This window comes from Oncorhynchus keta, chromosome 20 (genome assembly GCF_023373465.1).
Source record: "Oncorhynchus keta strain PuntledgeMale-10-30-2019 chromosome 20, Oket_V2, whole genome shotgun sequence".
NCBI classification, from domain to species: domain Eukaryota; kingdom Metazoa; phylum Chordata; class Actinopteri; order Salmoniformes; family Salmonidae; genus Oncorhynchus; species Oncorhynchus keta.
Genome location: NC_068440.1, coordinates 26,340,471 through 26,356,987, shown reverse-complemented (window position 1 = coordinate 26,356,987; position 16,517 = coordinate 26,340,471). Strand labels below are relative to the sequence as shown.

At 48.8% G+C, this 16,517-nt stretch overlaps 1 protein-coding gene across 9 annotated transcripts in view; it reads right to left on the bottom strand.

Annotated features, from left to right (window-relative positions):
• adgrb2 (adhesion G protein-coupled receptor B2) overlaps nucleotides 1-16,517 on the bottom strand; it is a 551,118-nt gene that overhangs the window by 165,071 nt on the left and 369,530 nt on the right. For all 9 annotated transcript variants that reach the window (XM_052472482.1, XM_052472488.1, XM_052472490.1 and 6 more), the window contains one exon: nucleotides 9,579-9,622. In XM_052472482.1, coding sequence (XP_052328442.1) covers nucleotides 9,579-9,622 — 44 coding nt within the window. The remainder of the gene's footprint in view (nucleotides 1-9,578; nucleotides 9,623-16,517) is intronic.

Here is a 16,517-nt window from a genome sequence, read left to right as displayed (position 1 = left end):
GTTGTAGAGGGCTTTACCTCCCACATCCTCAAACTCCCCCAGGCTCGGAGTGTTAAAATCTAACAAGTCCTCCAGACCCACTTGCCAGTCTCCAGTCTCTGCCATCACCTGCAGTGGCGGAAACATTGGTGGCCCCTCTCCCTTTGGCCGCTCAAACATCCCCCTTACCGGCTCAGACAGTGCCTCCTCCCACACCCATAGCCCAGGCTCCACACCCCCTTCTCGTATGGGCCTTAGCAGCTGCCAGGCCCTCAGCATTGCAGAGTAAAAATCTGAGAGACCTGCTGTATTCAGCCTCTCCAGCTTCATGAGGAACAGCTGCCGGTCCAACCCTAATCTGCCAGCTCTCCTCAGCAGCTCGCATGCATGGTACAGCAGTCTCTGCACCGCCTTTAGTCTGAAAGCAGCCATCCTGCTCTCCAGTTCCACCAGGCCCTGTCCTCCTTCATGAACGGTCATGTACAACACTGCTGCCTTCAGCCAGTGATGGCCCGACCAGAAGATGTCCACCAGCTTGCATTGCAGGTCTGCGAGCAGACCCGGCGGGGGGATTGAGGACAGCCAGTTTATGCCACAGGGAAGATGCTACCAGGTTGTTAATTATCAGCACCCTCCCTCTATATGACACTTGGGACAGGAGCCACCTCCACCTGGCCAGTCTTGACACTACTGCTTGCGACAGCCCCTCCCAGTTCTTCCTTATACACTTCTCCGAGCCCAGGTACACCCCCAACACTTTAAGCCCTTCACAACCCCACTGCAAAAACCCTGGAAGCAGAGGAGGAGCCTTATCCCCCCATGCCTCACATAACAGAGCTTAGCTCTTGCCCCAGTTTACCTTAGTTGATGAAGCTCCCTCGTACACCTTCAGACTGGTCTCTAGTGCCTGTATATTCTGATCATCCCTGACCATCACAGAAACATCATCTGCATATGCTGACACTGCTATGCCTGTCACCACATCCATTCCTGTCCAGCACACTCCCTGCAGTCTCCTGCGTAGCAGTCCTAAAAAAAGGCTCAATGGCTAATGTGTATAACTGCCCTGATAGAGGGCATCCTTGTCTAATGCCCCGTCTCACCCAGACTGGCCTACTGAGCACCCCTCCCACCTTGACCATACATGACACCCCAGCATACAACAGCTTCACACATGTCAAAAAACTCTTCCCAAACCCAAACACAGACATCACATTAAACAGATACTCATGGTCAACTGTATCAAAAGCCTTCTCTTGATCTAAAGAGACCAGTCCAAAGTTCACATTAGAACCTCTCGACAAGTCCAACATGTCCCTAATTAAGAACAAGTTGTCGGTGATTGAGCGTCCCGGTACACAATATGTTTGGTCCTTATGTACTATCGAGTCCAGATGGGACTTCAGTCTGTTAGAGAGGACTTTGGCAAATATCTTGAAGTCTGGACTGAGTAATGCCACAGGCCTCCAGTTCTTAAGTTCACACAAGTCCCCTTTATTGGGCAGGAGAGTCAGAGCCGCCCGACGGCAGCTCATCGGCAACTCTCCTTCCCCAACGCATTCACGCAACACGCAAAAGAAGTCCTGTCCAATTATTCCCCAGAATTTTTTCTAAAACTCCACTGGGAGTCCATCGACCCCCGGTGCACGATCGGAGGACATCTGGGTTACGGCATCTGCCAGTTCATGGGACAACAGAGGAATGTCCAGAGAGAGCTTAGGGAGTCCTGCGAACAAGACTTGAGCACACATAGGATCACACACTTCTGCCCTATACAATTCAGTATAAAACTCCACAGTCCGCTCCTGCATCTCACCCACCACAGAGGTCACCCGCCCATCAGACAGCTGTAGACAATGCATACCCTTGGCTTCACCACTCTGTCTTTCCAAACCAAAGAAGAAGGAGCTGGGAGCATCCATCTACTTGAGCATAGAGAACTTAGCTCTTACAAGGTCTATATATATATACCATTTAGCAGACGCTTTTATCCAAAGCGACTTACAGTCATGTGTGCATACATTCTACGTATGGGTGGTCCTGGGAATCGAACCCACTACCGTGGCGTTACAAGCGCCATGCTCTACCAACTGAGCTACAGAAGGACCAATCTGGTCTGGAGGCCTACATTGCCTTGCTCCACCATCTCTACCTCTATCTCACTAATACAACGCTCTAGTTCCCCCAATACTCTCCTAGCCTCTGCGGATGAGAGAGCTGTGTATTGCTGACAGAAAAGCCAAATTTGGACTTTCCCCACATCCCACCATTGACTCAGAGACTCATACTCCTCTCTTCGCTGCCCCCACCATTCCCAAAAGGTCTGGAAACCTGAGCAAAAAGTGGCAGCTTGTAAGAGCTTTACATTGGACTTCCAATAAGATGCCTGCCGGGGCCCTGGTGAAATAGACAGCCGAGCAATGGTTATGTGATGATCCAAAAACCCCACTGGGAGAATGGAAGCGCCCAGCAGCCTATTGCTCCGATTCCTAGACATGTAAAACCGATCAAGTCGGGCTACACTCAACCTAGCCCTAAAAACCTTCACCCATGTATACTGTTTTGTGATTGGATGTTTAGTTCTCCAAACATCCACTAGGTCGAACTGATTAATGATGTCCCTTAACACTCCCACTGACACTGAATGAGGCTCTTCCCCATTTCTGTCATTTGTCAAATCCATTGTACAGTTCCAGTCCCCTCCGACCACCAGCATCTCCTCAGGTGCTACCTGTGAGAGTTCCTGTCTAAGACTCCCAAATAAACCCCCTCTTTCTCTCCCTGTGTTAGGCGCATACACATTTATAAAGACATGTTGTTAATTTCTGCTTAAACAACAAGCAGCCTACCTTTACACACCTCCTTTGAGGAGCAACGTTTTAGACAGCCCCGGTGCAAAAAGGACTGCCACCCCTGCACTAAGATGTGTCCCATGGCTCAACACACAGACAGCCCCGGTGCAAAAAGGACTGCCACCCCTGCACTAAGATTGTCCCATGGCTCAACACATAGACAGCCCCGGTGCAAAAAGGACTGCCACCCCTGCACTAAGATGTGTCCCATGGCTCAACACACAGACAGCCCCGGTGCAAAAAGGACTGCCACCCCTGCACTAAGATGTGTCCCATGGCTCATCACACTCGCCCCTTTCCACCAGAGCCCCCAATCGACTTCATTCAACACATCACTATGCGTTTCATGCAGAAACAACACCTGTACCTTTTGTTTTGTTTTATGTATTCACCCAGCACACTTCTCTTTCCCATCTCTGGCGCCATTTACAGTGGGGCAAAAAAGTATTTAGTCAGCCACCAATTGTGCAAGTTCTCCCACTTAAAAAGATGAGAGAGGCCTGTAATTTTCATCATAGGTACACTTCAACTATGACAGACAAAATGAGAAAGAAAATCCAGAAAATCACGTTGTAGGATTTTTTATGAATTTATTTGCAAATTATGGTGGAAAATAAGTATTTGGTCACCTACAAACAAGCAAGATTTCTGGCTCTCACAGACATGTAACTTCTTCTTTAAGAGGCTCCTCTGTCCTTCACTCGTTACCTATATTAATGGCACCTGTTTGAACTTGTTATCAGTATAAAATACACCTGTCCACAACCTCAAACAGTCACACTCCAAACTCCACTATGGCCAAGACCAAACATTTTTTTTTCTCATTTTGTCTGTCAAAGTTGAAATGTACCTATGATGAAAATTACAGGCCTCTCTCATCTTTTTAAGTGGAGGTAAACCTTTAGGGTAAACCTTTACGCACTGTTGTGACCCACTTACTCAACCTAAACCGTTTCCTGGGTGAGAGGACACCATGCCCCTCATTTTTCATAGTATGTTGTGCTGATCAAACTTTCTGGGATCAGAAAAAAAGCCTCAAGATTAACCTTTTTTCCCCTTAGTGTAATTCAGGAACTTTGTCAATTCTCTCAACGTGTACTTAGACCCCTCTGCTTGACTGGCTGTCAGCTCCGGGCCCATTGAAGAGGAGCCTGAAAAAAATAACTCCTCATCCTCTTCCTCAGACTCACTTTCCTCCTCATCTCTATATCCCACCCTGACCACCTGCCTTCCTCTTTGGTCAGGGCATCACCCACAGCAACAGGCAAAATTTCCATAGTGCCTTTGTCCACACCCTTTTCCCTTTTCCTCTTGACACCCTCCTCCTCCCCCCTGGTCTCTTACACTTCCCCACTATACTCTCCTCATCCACGAGAATAACCTGACGAGACCCATCATCTACACCACCCTCCATAGCCTGACTAGCCCCAGCATCATCTACACCACCCTCCATAGCATAACTAGACCCAGCATCATCTACACCACCCTCCATAGCATAACTAGGCCCAGCATCATCTACACCACCCTCCATAGCCTGACTAGACCCAGCATCATCTACACCACCCTCCATAGCATAACTAGGCCCAGCCTCAGCTACCCCACCATCTCTAGCCTGACTAGACCCAGCATCATCTACACCACCCTCCATAGCCTGACTAGACCCAGCATCATCTACACCACCCTCCATAGCCTGACTAGACCCAGCATCATCTACACCACCCTCCATAGCCTGACTAGACCCAGCCTCATCTACACCACCCTCCATAGCCTGACCAGACCCAGTATCATCTACACCACCCTCCATAGCCTGACTAGACCCAGCCTCATCTACACCACCCTCCATAGCATAACTAGGCCCAGCCTCAGCTACCCCACCATCTCTAGCCTGACTAGACCCAGCATCATCTACACCACCCTCCATAGCCTGACTAGACCCAGCATCATCTACACCACCTTCCATAGCCCTGACCCAGCCTCAGCTACCCCACCATCTCTAGCCCTCAGCTACCCCACCATCTCTAGCCCTGACCCAGCATCATCTACACCACCCTCCATAGCCTACTAGACCCAGCCTTATCATCTCCTAGCCTGACTAGACCCAGCATCATCTACACCACCCTCCATAGCCTGACTAGACCCAGCATCATCTACACCACCCTCCATAGCCATCTATCTACACCACCCTCCATAGCCTGACTAGACCCAGCCTCATCTACACCACCCTCCATAGCCTGACTAGACCCAGCATCATCTAGCCACTAGACCCAGCATCATCTACACCACCCTCCATAGCCTGACTAGACCCAGCATCATCTACACCACCCTCCATAGCCTGACTAGACCCAGCATCATCTACACCACCCTCCATAGCCTGACTAGACCCAGCCTCAACTACACCACCCACCTTCCCTGGCATGACTAGGCCCAGCTTCTGCTGTCTGCATCTCCTTACCCCCTGCACTTTGACCTTGATTTCCCCCACTAGCACTTGTACCCTCACCTTGTCTACAGGCTTTATGTGGGCACGCAAAGCTCTAATGCCCCAAATCCCCACACTCAAAACACTGTAGACTATCTGTGCTGGCAAAACCTGCATGGAGCCCCTCCTCGTGCCTCACTTTAAAATGCACATTTAGTTGTTGTTCATTGTTGTTCAGAAACATAAACACTTTCCTCCGGAATGAAACAATGTGCTTAACGGCATCTGCCTGAAAGCCTGCTGACAGTACAGGAAAACCGCTAGCAAACTTACCAAAACGACTCAGCTCTTTCCTGATTTGATCATCTGTAAAAAAACAGAGGCAAATTTGCAACTACCACTCTTGTCGAAGGGGTAGCAAGAGGTGAAATTGGCACCAACACACCCCGTACAAATATTCCGCTAGCAATTAGCTTACCAACCAAATTAGCCCTTTTCATGAACACAACCACAGCTTTGTTCATTCCAGAAGGAGAATGTATAAATTCAGCTCATACCTGTTCACCGACCGCAAGCAGAACCTCCTCCACCTTAACTCCATTCTCAGGAACACACTAACTTTGGAAAAACTGTGGATACCGCTAAAACAAATATTGCATTAACCCTCCACCATAGAAAATAACATGTAAAGAAAATAATCAAAGCCCTCAACACCAAACACTCAAACTCCAAAAAACTCCCAGCATGCACTGCAAGACAGAGAGACAGATATATATATATATATATATATATATATATATATATATATATATATATATATATATATATAGAGAGAGAGAGAATGAGAGAGAATGAGAAAGAGAGAGAGAATGAGGAGGAGAGAGAGAGAGAGAGAGAGAGAGAGAAAGAGAGGAGGAGAGATGAGAGGAGAGAGAAACGAGAAAAGAGAGAGGAGAGAGCGAGAGAGAGAGAGAGAGAGAGAGAGAGAGAAAGGAGAGAGAGAGAAAGGAGAGAGGAGAGAGGAGAGAGGAGAAAGGAGAGAGGAAAAGGAGAGAGAAAAAGGAGAGAGAGAGAGAGAAAGGAGAGAGAGAGAGAAAGGAGACAGAGAGAGAGAGAGAGAGAGAGAGAGAGAGAGAGAGAGAGAGAGAGAGAGAGAGAGAGAGAGAGAGAGAGAGAGAGAGAGAGAGAAAGAGAGAGAGAGAGAGAGAGAGAGAGAGAGAGAGAGAGAGAAAGAGGGGTAAGTTAGAGAGAGCGTGTGGATGTGGGCACAGCAGATGGTACGGACATATGGGTCTGTAAAAAAAAACATAACAGAACAAAACTGAACTGTGAACAGAAACTGTGGGCCAACTTAGCCTGTTAGCAGAGCCCATCAAAATGTGGCTATTACTCTCCACACAAACTTACAAACACACACATATACACAAATACAAACACACACACACAAGCAGTGGATGATGTTCGGCTCAAGAGATTTGTGTCCAGATGCAGTCCTTAATCCCTAACTGAGTGTCTGTTTTAGGGACTGACACACACACACACACACACACACACACACACACACACACACACACACACCACACACCACACCCACACCCACACCCCACACCCACACCACACACACACACACACACACACACACACACACACACACACACACACACACACACAGCATTCATCTCTATAGGAGGTCAGTTTCAAATATTACAAGCCATGAACAGTATATACAATATAGTTAAATGTTCCTAAGTGAAGTAAAATCATATGTGACTTTACTAAAGGCAAAAAAAATGGAGACAGAGAAAAGATTTTCCTTCCCTCTCTGTGGCTACCTATATCCTCCACTCCCTCTAGCTGTCTGTTCATTCTGTTTCTCTCAGCTGAAGGCCTGTAGGTTCGTCTTGTGACAGGGGGGTTTGTGAGAGGTGAAAAACCTCTGTAAACAAACAAAGCTTTTTACTGCAGCATATTGTTGTATCTGTCTCCCTTCCTGTCTCCCTGTCTGTCTCCCTGTCTCTCTGTCTGCCTGTCTCCCTGGCTGCCTGTCTCCCTGGCTGTCTGTCCCCCTGTCTGTCTCCCTGTCTGTCTTCCTGTCTGTCTCCCTGGCTGTCTGTCTCCCTGTCTGTCTCCCTGTCTGTCTCACTGTCTGTCTCCCTGTCTCCCTGTCTGTCTCCGTCTGCCTGTCTCCCTGTCTGTCTCCATCTGCCTGTCTCACTGTCTGTCTGTCCCCCTGTCTGTCTCCCTGTCTGTCTTCCTGTCTGTCTCCCTGGCTGTCTGTCTCCCTGGCTGTCTGTCTCCCTGGCTGTCTGTCTCCCTGGCTGTCTGTCTCCCTGTCTCCCTGACTGTCTCCCTGTCTATCTCTCTGTCTGTCTGTCTCCCTGGCTCCCTGCCTCTCTGTCTGTCTCCCTGTCTCTCTGTCTGCCTGCCTCTCTGTCTGTCTCACTGTCTGACTCCCTCTCTCTGTCTGCCTGCCTCCCTGTCTTCGTGTCTGCCTGTGTCTCTGTCCATCTCCCTAACTCCCTCTCTGTCTCCCTGTCTCCCTGGGTTATACACACACTAGGACATATGCAGACGCACGCACATGCACACACACAATGTTCTCTGGATTAGAGATAAAAGTACTACTATACTCATCTTCCTCGAGTACCTACTAGGAGAGCATGCACATGCATGTGTGTGTGTGTGTGTGTATGTGTGTGTGTGTGTGTGTGTATTGCCTAATCTTTCTCAAACAGACATGGCTACAGTATATGGCTACAGGGTTTTTGGTTTTATTGCTGTGTGATAGTGATCTCTGTATCTCCCTGCTTGGTAATCAGACTGGCTGGCTCCTATGTTAACGATGGGGAGGTTAATGTGATTGGAATGCTAATCTGGATGGTGTTTAATTGTTTTTTCAGAGCTGATTGTTTCCAAGATGGAAACCGCCACTTTTAGGGCTGTGGATAACGATGAATTGTTATGCAAATGACCACGGCTATTGTCATTATTGTATTTATTTGGTTGTTTGGTTTTGCTTGTGAAGCATGATAATATATTTAGAAAATGTGCTATGACATACCTAATGAATAGAACACAGCTCTGGTGACAGCCCTCGCTTGGAACATTTGGACAGTCATCTTATCCTCCTGACTGTGCCGTGCTAGTAAAATGATTACCAACTTTACCCCAACATTTTTTTTAAACTGCTATTGTTTAAACTTGATCTACTTGGATATAAAGTTGAATCCCCCTTCTCCTAAAATGAATGTATTAAGACGAGCATGGTGATTATTATTTTTTGTTCACAGTTATTATCCAGAATTGTCAGTAACACGATTACACAATAATTGAGCCAGTGCTAGCGGCTTTGGTGATTGGCAATCTCAATTTATTCCCTCGTATTTATATCGGGATTTAGTTACCATTTAAAACAGACAGTATTGCATAATTTATGGGATTAAGTTGTCTTGAGTCGTGCTGTGATAACTCTCTTGGGAGACAGTTTGTGAATGTTATATTTAGAAAATGTTGATATTTGATGATTTAAAATGTTGGATGTGTAATTTAAAGTTAAATTAGAACTCCAAAGCCTTTGGTGAGCTGTGGAAATAATCTCCTTTTGAAGAATAATACACACAATCAATCAATGAATTAATTATAAATGAACCTAGCAGGTGGAATCTCTAGTCACCATCCTACATATCACCTATAGATTGGTCATTTCTGTCCTACATCAGACTTTAATCTCATTGGTCAGTGTTCGCCTGAGCTGTGCTCTCATTGGTCAATGGTCACCTGAGCTGTGGATATCGATAATCAAAACGATCCACTTGTCCACTCATTTCATAGTAGGCCTATGTTAAAGGTTCAATACAGCTGTTCTTATCTCAATATCAAATCATTTCTGGATAACAATTTGTACTGTGATTGTTTTCAATTCAAATGGTCAAAAATACACAAAAATAGAAGAAGACCATTTTTGACCATTTTAATTCAAAACAATAATTTTCAAAATGTCACAGTATTTATTCCAACCTCGTGATGTGGAAATATATATAAAACACAGCAAAATGCAGTTTTTGACTGCACTGGGCCTTTAAATAAAGACAAACAGCATACATAAAACAACTGCCTTTGAGCGGTTGAGCATAGAAATAATTACGTGTTTCATTGAAATATTCAATTAACACCATGGCTCTTCATTCAAATGTCTTCACTCTATTAATTAAGTGAAGAAACCACACATTGCACATCGCACATCACACATCACACATCACACATCGCAGCTAACCAAGAGCATGTGTGTCTGTGTGCGAGCTTCTGGAGACAGAGTAAAAATGACTTACGGGTTCCCATAGTCCCAGACAACACACTGAGGATCTGATGTGCCCTGCAAGAAACAAAAGAGGAGAGGGGAAAAGAAGAGAGAAACTGTTCACTGTTTGAGGGGAACGAGTGAAGGACGGAAGGAGAGGTAAACAGACGGACAAAGGAAGAGAAAAAACAAGACAAAGGAAGAGAGAAGCTGTCTTCACCGAGGACAGACAGTGAGAGGACAGTGAGGAGAGAGAGAGAGAAAGAGGAGAGAGAGAGAGAGACACCAAATAATGCATGCAGAGCAAAATTAGGCCGATACCCACTAATGTTCAAAATCCAGAAAAAAGCTGTTAAATTCTAACAACCACCTAAAAGGAAACGATTCCCAAACCTTCCAAAGCCATCACCTACAGAGATATGAACATAGAGAAGAGTCTGCTAAGCATGCTGGTCCTGGGACTCTGTGCACATACACAAACAGACCGAACATAGCCACAGGACAGCAACACAATTAGACCCAATCAAATCATGAGAAAACAAAAAGATAATATCTTGGCACATTGGAAAGAATTAACAACAAAAAAGTGAGCAAACTAGAATGCTATTTGGCCCTAAACAGAGAGCACACAGTGGCAGAATACCTGACCACTTTGACTGACTCAGACTTAAGGAAAGCCTTGATTTTGTACAGACTCAGTGAGCATAGCCTTGCTATTGAGAAAGGCCGCCGTAGGCAGACCTGGCTCTCAAGAGAAGTCAGGCTATGTGAGGTGGAAACTGAGCTGCACTTCCTAACCTCCTGCCAAATGTATGACCATATTAGATACACTTATTTCCCTCGGATTACACAGACCCACAAAGAATTCAAAAGCAAATCACAATTTTGATAAACTCCCATATCTATTGGGTGAAATACCACAGTGTGCCATTACAGCAGCAAGATGTGTGACCTGTTGCCACAAGAAAAGGGTAAACAGTAAAGAACAAACACCATTGTAAATACCCATATTCATGTTTATTTATTTTCCCTTTTGTAATTTCACTATTTGTACATCGTTACAACACTGTATTTAATACATAATATGACATTTGTAGTGTCTGTAATCTTCTAGAGTGTAATGTTTACTGTTCATTTTTGACTGTTTGTTTCCCTTTTGTTCAGTATGTATTTCACTTGCTTTGGCATGCCAATAAAGCCCTTACAATGAACATTGGTTTGAGAGAGAGAGAGTGAGAGAGAAGGAAGGAAGAAGAAAGAGAGATATCCTACTTCTATTTGATGTTGTTTTACTTAATTAACCAACATCTTCTACTCTCCCACAAACTCCCTGCTATCCGAACGTAAACACAAACAGCTGTCCTCAAAGTCTAAACAAGCACCCCATTCATTATCGACTAACTCCCAAACCATCGATTCACTGGAGCCCAAGCCAATCGCACTGAGTAAAACGGCCTGTGATTGGCTAAGCAAAGTTCAGTGGTGCGTATATAGCATTACTGAGGATGACTCTCCACGACTCAATAAGGGAATTGATTGGAGAATCGATTAGCTCTAATTGATTCATCCATGCTCGCTCCACTAGGGAGCAGCAGTGGTCAGTGATTCGATTGCTCTGCTCTAATTGAATCCTCTGGACTAGTTCCATGCACTATATACGTCTCAATATGTTTTATCCTACTGAGGACGAATGATTGGATTTTAGGAGTGTCCAGTTCAGTCCAGTCTATGACCTGATGAGGCAACTCTCTATTTCAGCCAAGCATTACAAAACCATTAAACTAATCATTGCCTTAATGCAGACAATCAGGAAAGACAATTCTACCAGTGCAAAGATGGTCTGTGCCAATGTAAGAAGAAACTTGTGGACTTGTGTTGTGATGCACTCACATACAGGAAAGCCACACTTTTAGCATCTCATAATCTGAATACAGAAATACCTGGTCCTCCAGGAAAGAAAAGGAAATCCAGCCCTTTCTGTTTTAGCTACCCATAGATTAGAGGCCATCTCTGGGGAGGTAGGGGAGGAAGGGTGCCTATAAGTGGTTATATTATGGCCATGCATAATTCAAGCTTCCCTTTGAGGCCTATCTGTTAATGAAGGGGAGTCTCCCCCTGGTGGTGGAGGATACTGTTACACTGGTCCCCTGTGAAAAAGTTGGTCCCTTGTAAAACATGAGGATACTGCCTAGGGTTGCTTCCTAAATGACACCCTATTCCATATATAGTGCACTACTTTTGACCAGGCCTCATAAGGATATATAGTGCACTAAATACAGAATAGGGTGCCTTTTAGTGCACTTCTTTTGGCACACAGAACAGCGATTTCCACAATGACAGAAGAAGGAATGATGCATCATTTATGTATCCAGGCAGCAGCGCGACCAGAGGAAGCGTGTATCTAGGCAGCCCGGCCAGAGGAAGCGTGTATCCAGGCAGCTTGGCCAGAGGAAGCGTGTATCTAGGCAGCGCGACCAGAGGAAGCGTGTATCCAGGCAGCGCGACCAGAGGAAGCGTGTATCCAGGCAGCGCGACCAGAGGAAGCGTGTATCCAGGCAGCACGACCAGAGGAAGCGTGTATCTAGGCAGCGCGACCAGAGGAAGCGTGTATCTAGGCAGCACGACCAGAGGAAGCGTGTATCAGGCAGCGCGACCAGAGGAAGCGTGTATCCAGGCAGCGCGACCAGAGGAAGCGTGTATCCAGGCAGCGCGACCAGAGGAAGCGTGTATCCAGGCAGCGCGACCAGAGGAAGCGTGTATCCAGGCAGCGCGACCAGAGGAAGCGTGTATCTAGGCAGCGCGACCAGAGGAAGCGTGTATCAGGCAGCGCGACCAGAGGAAGCGTGTATCTAGGCAGCGCGACCAGAGGAAGCGTGCAGGCAGCCTTTCAGAGGAAGCGTGTATCTAAGCAGCGTGGCAGAAGCATGTATCTAGCACCAGAGGAAGCGTGTATCTAGGCAGTGTGGCCAGAGGAAGCGTGTATCTAGGCAGCATGGCCAGAGGAAGCGTGTATCAGGCAGCATGGCCAGAGGAAGCGTATATTTACATTTACATTTAAGTCAGCAGACGCTCTTATCCAGAGCGACTTACAGATTGGTATCTAGGCAGGCCAGAGGAAGCGTATCTCGGCAGTGTGACCAGAGGAAGCGTGTATCCAGGCAGCGACCAGAGGAAGCGTGTATCCAGGCAGCGACCAGAGGAAGCGTGTATCCAGGCAGCAGCGCGACCAGAGGAAGCGTGTATCCAGGCAGCACGACCAGAGGAAGCGTGTATCCAGGCAGCTTGGCCAGAGGAAGCGTGTATCCAGGCAGCAGCGACCAGAGGAAGCGTGTCAAGGCATGGCCAGAGGAAGCGGCAGGCAGCTTGGACCAGAGGAAGCGTGTATCTAGGCAGCTTGACCAGAGGAAGCGTGTATCTAGGCAGCTTGACCAGAGGAAGCGTGTATCTAGGCAGCGGACCAGAGGAAGCGTGTATCCAGAGGAAGTATCCAGGCAGCGACCAGAGGAAGCGTGTATCAGGCAGCGCCAGAGGAAGCCAGCAGGCCAGAGCGTGTATCTAGGCAGCCCGACCAGAGGAAGCGTGTATCCAGGCAGCGGACCAGAGGAAGCGTGTATCCAGGCAGCGACCAGAGGACTTACAAATTGGTGCATTCACCTTATGACATCCAGTGGAACAGCCACTTTACAATAGTGCATCTAAATCAGGAAGGATTACTTATCCTATCCTAGGTATTCCTTAAAGAGGTGACAGGTGTATCTAGGCAGACCAGAGGAAGCGTGTATCCAGGCAGCTAGGCGACCAGAGGAAGCGTGTATCTAGGCAGCATGACCAGAGGAAGCGTGTATCTAGGCAGCATGGCCAGAGGAAGCGTGTATCTAGGCAGCATGACCAGAGGAAGCGTGTATCCAGGCAGCATGGCCAGAGGAAGCGTGTATCCAGGCAGCATGGCCAGAGGAAGCGTGTATCTAGGCAGGCAGTGCATCTAGGCAGCATGACCAGAGGAAGCGTGTATCAGGCAGCATGGCCAGAGGAAGCGTGACCAGAGGAAGCGTGTATCTAGGCAGCATGGCCAGAGGAAGTGTATCTAGGCAGCATGGCCAGAGGAAGCGTGTATCTAGGCAGCTTGGCCAGAGGAAGCGTGTATCCAGGCAGCGCGACCAGAGGAAGCGTGTATCCAGGCAGCCCACCAGAGGAAGCGTGTATCTAGGCAGTATTACATTTAACATTTACATTTAAGTCATTTAGCAGACACTCTTATCCAGAGGAAGCAAATTGGTGCATTGTATGACCAGTGGAACAGCCACTTTACAATAGTGATCCAGAGGAAGGATTACTTATCCTATCGTGTATCTTAAAGAGGCAGCAGGTGTATCTAGGACCAGAGGAAGCGTGTATCTAGGCAGTGTGACCAGAGGAAGCGTGTATCTAGGCAGCATGGACCAGAGGAAGCGTGTATCTAGGCAGCATGGCCAGAGGAAGCGTGTATCTAGGCAGCATGGCCAGAGGAAGCGTGTATCTAGGCAGCATGGCCAGAGAGGTAAGGCAGCATGGCCAGAGGAAGCGTGTATCTAGGCAGCATGGACCAGAGGAAGCGTGTATCTAGGCAGCATGACCAGAGGAAGCGTGTATCTAGGCAGCATGGCCAGAGGAAGCGTGTATCTAGGCAGCATGGCCAGAGGAAGCGTGTATCTAGGGCATGGCCAGAGGAAGCGATCTAGGCAGAGGAAGCGTGTATCTAGGCAGCCCGGCCAGAGGAAGCATGTATCTAGGCAGCTTGGTCAGAGGAAGCGTGTATCTATGCAGCCCGGCCAGAGGAAGCGTGTATCTAGGCAGCCCGGCCAGAGGAAGCGTGTATCCAGGCAGCTTGGCCAGAGGAAGCGTGTATCTAGGCAGCCCGGCCAGAGGAAGCGTGTATCTAGGCAGCTTGGCCAGAGGAAGCGTGTATCTAGGCAGCGTGGCCAGAGGAAGCGTGTATCTAGGCAGCGCGGCCAGAGGAAGCGTGTATCTAGGCAGGCCAGAGTATCTAGGCAGCCCGGCCAGAGGAAGCGTGTATCCAGGCAGCGCGGCCAGAGGAAGCGTGTATCTAGGCAGCATGGCCAGAGGAAGCATGTATCTAGGCAGCTTGGCCAGAGGAAGCGTGTATCTAGGCAGCCCGGCCAGAGGAAGCGTGTATCTAGGCAGCCCGGCCAGAGGAAGCGTGTATCCAGGCAGCTTGGCCAGAGGAAGCGTGTATCTAGGCAGCCCGGCCAGAGGAAGCGTGTATCTAGGCAGCTTGGCCAGAGGAAGCGTGTATCTAGGCAGCTTGGCCAGAGGAAGCGTGTATCTAGGCAGCCCGGCCAGAGGAAGCGTGTATCTAGGCAGCCCGGCCAGAGGAAGCGTGTATCTAGGCAGCGTGGCCAGAGGAAGCGTGTATCTAGGCAGCCCGGCCAGAGGAAGCGTGTATCTAGGCAGCCCGGCCAGAGGAAGCGTGTATCTAGGCAGCATGGCCAGAGGAAGCGTGTATCTAGGCAGCCCGGCCAGAGGAAGCGTGTATCTAGGCAGCCCGGCCAGAGGAAGCGTGTATCTAGGCAGCGGCCAGAGGAAGCGTGTATCTAGGCAGCCCGGCCAGAGGAAGCAGGTATCTAGGCAGCACGGCCAGAGGAAGCATGTATCTAGGCAGCCCGGCCAGAGGGCCAGGAGCCAGAGGAAGCGTGTATCTAGGCAGCCCGGCCAGAGGAAGCGTGTATCTAGGCAGCTTGGCCAGAGGAAGCGTGTATCTAGGCAGCCCGGCCAGAGGAAGCGTGTATCTAGGCAGCCCGGCCAGAGGAAGCGTGTATCTAGGCAGCCCGGCCAGAGGAAGCGTGTATCTTGGCAGCCCGGCCAGAGGAAGCCTGTATCTTGGCAGCCCGGCCAGAGGAAGGAGGCAGCCCGGCCAGAGGAAGCGTGTATCTAGGCAGCCCGGCCAGAGGAAGCATGTATCTAGGCAGCACGGCCAGAGGAAGCGTGTATCTAGGCAGCTCGGCCAGAGGAAGCGTGTATCTAGGCAGCCCGGCCAGAGGAAGCGTGTATCTAGGCAGCCCGGCCAGAGGAAGCGTGTATCTAGGCAGTGTGGCCAGAGGAAGCGTGTATCCAGGCAGCCCGGCCAGAGGAAGCGTGTATCTAGGCAGCGCGGCCAGAGGAAGCGTGTATCTAGGCAGCGCGACCAGAGGAAGCGTGTATCTAGGCAGCGCGACCAGAGGAAGCGTGTATCTAGGCAGCGCGACCAGAGGAAGCGTGTATCTAGGCAGCGCGGCCAGAGGAAGCGTGTATCTAGGCAGCGTGGCCAGAGGAAGCGTGTATCTAGGCAGCGCGACCAGAGGAAGCGTGTATCTAGGCAGCTTGGCCAGAGGAAGCGTGTATCTAGGCAGCCCGGCCAGAGGAAGCATCTTGGCAGCCCGGCCAGAGGAAGCGTGTATCTAGGCAGCCCGGCCAGAGGAAGCGTGTATCTAGGCAGCCCGGCCAGAGGAAGCATGTATCTAGGCAGCTTGGCCAGAGGAAGCGTGTATCTAGGCAGCCCGGCCAGAGGAAGCGTGTATCTTGGCAGCCCGGCCAGAGGAAGCGTGGAAGACAACTCTTTGTTTCAGCTCACTCAGATAACAGGTGTCATCTACATCAAGTCCCTCAGAGCCCATTAGCCTCTGATGCCACGTGGCGTAGGAGCATTTTCTAGCATTCAGCCATCAATCACCAGTTAGACAGACTAGCCGTATGCTAACACCAGCTCCATTATGACTGACAACAGGGTACTCCCACACTGTCTGCCTCAGTCTTTAGCACGGACACATCACATACTGACGGTGTCTGCATCAACAGTAGGCTCCCTTGCAAAAGACTGAGGTGAGAGATCTAACGCCTAACATCTGTGGATGGTAGTAATTATATTTTGTATAAATGTTTTATTTATACACCAGCACCCCCAGTACATCTTTATATTCATGATAACTCGAGAAAC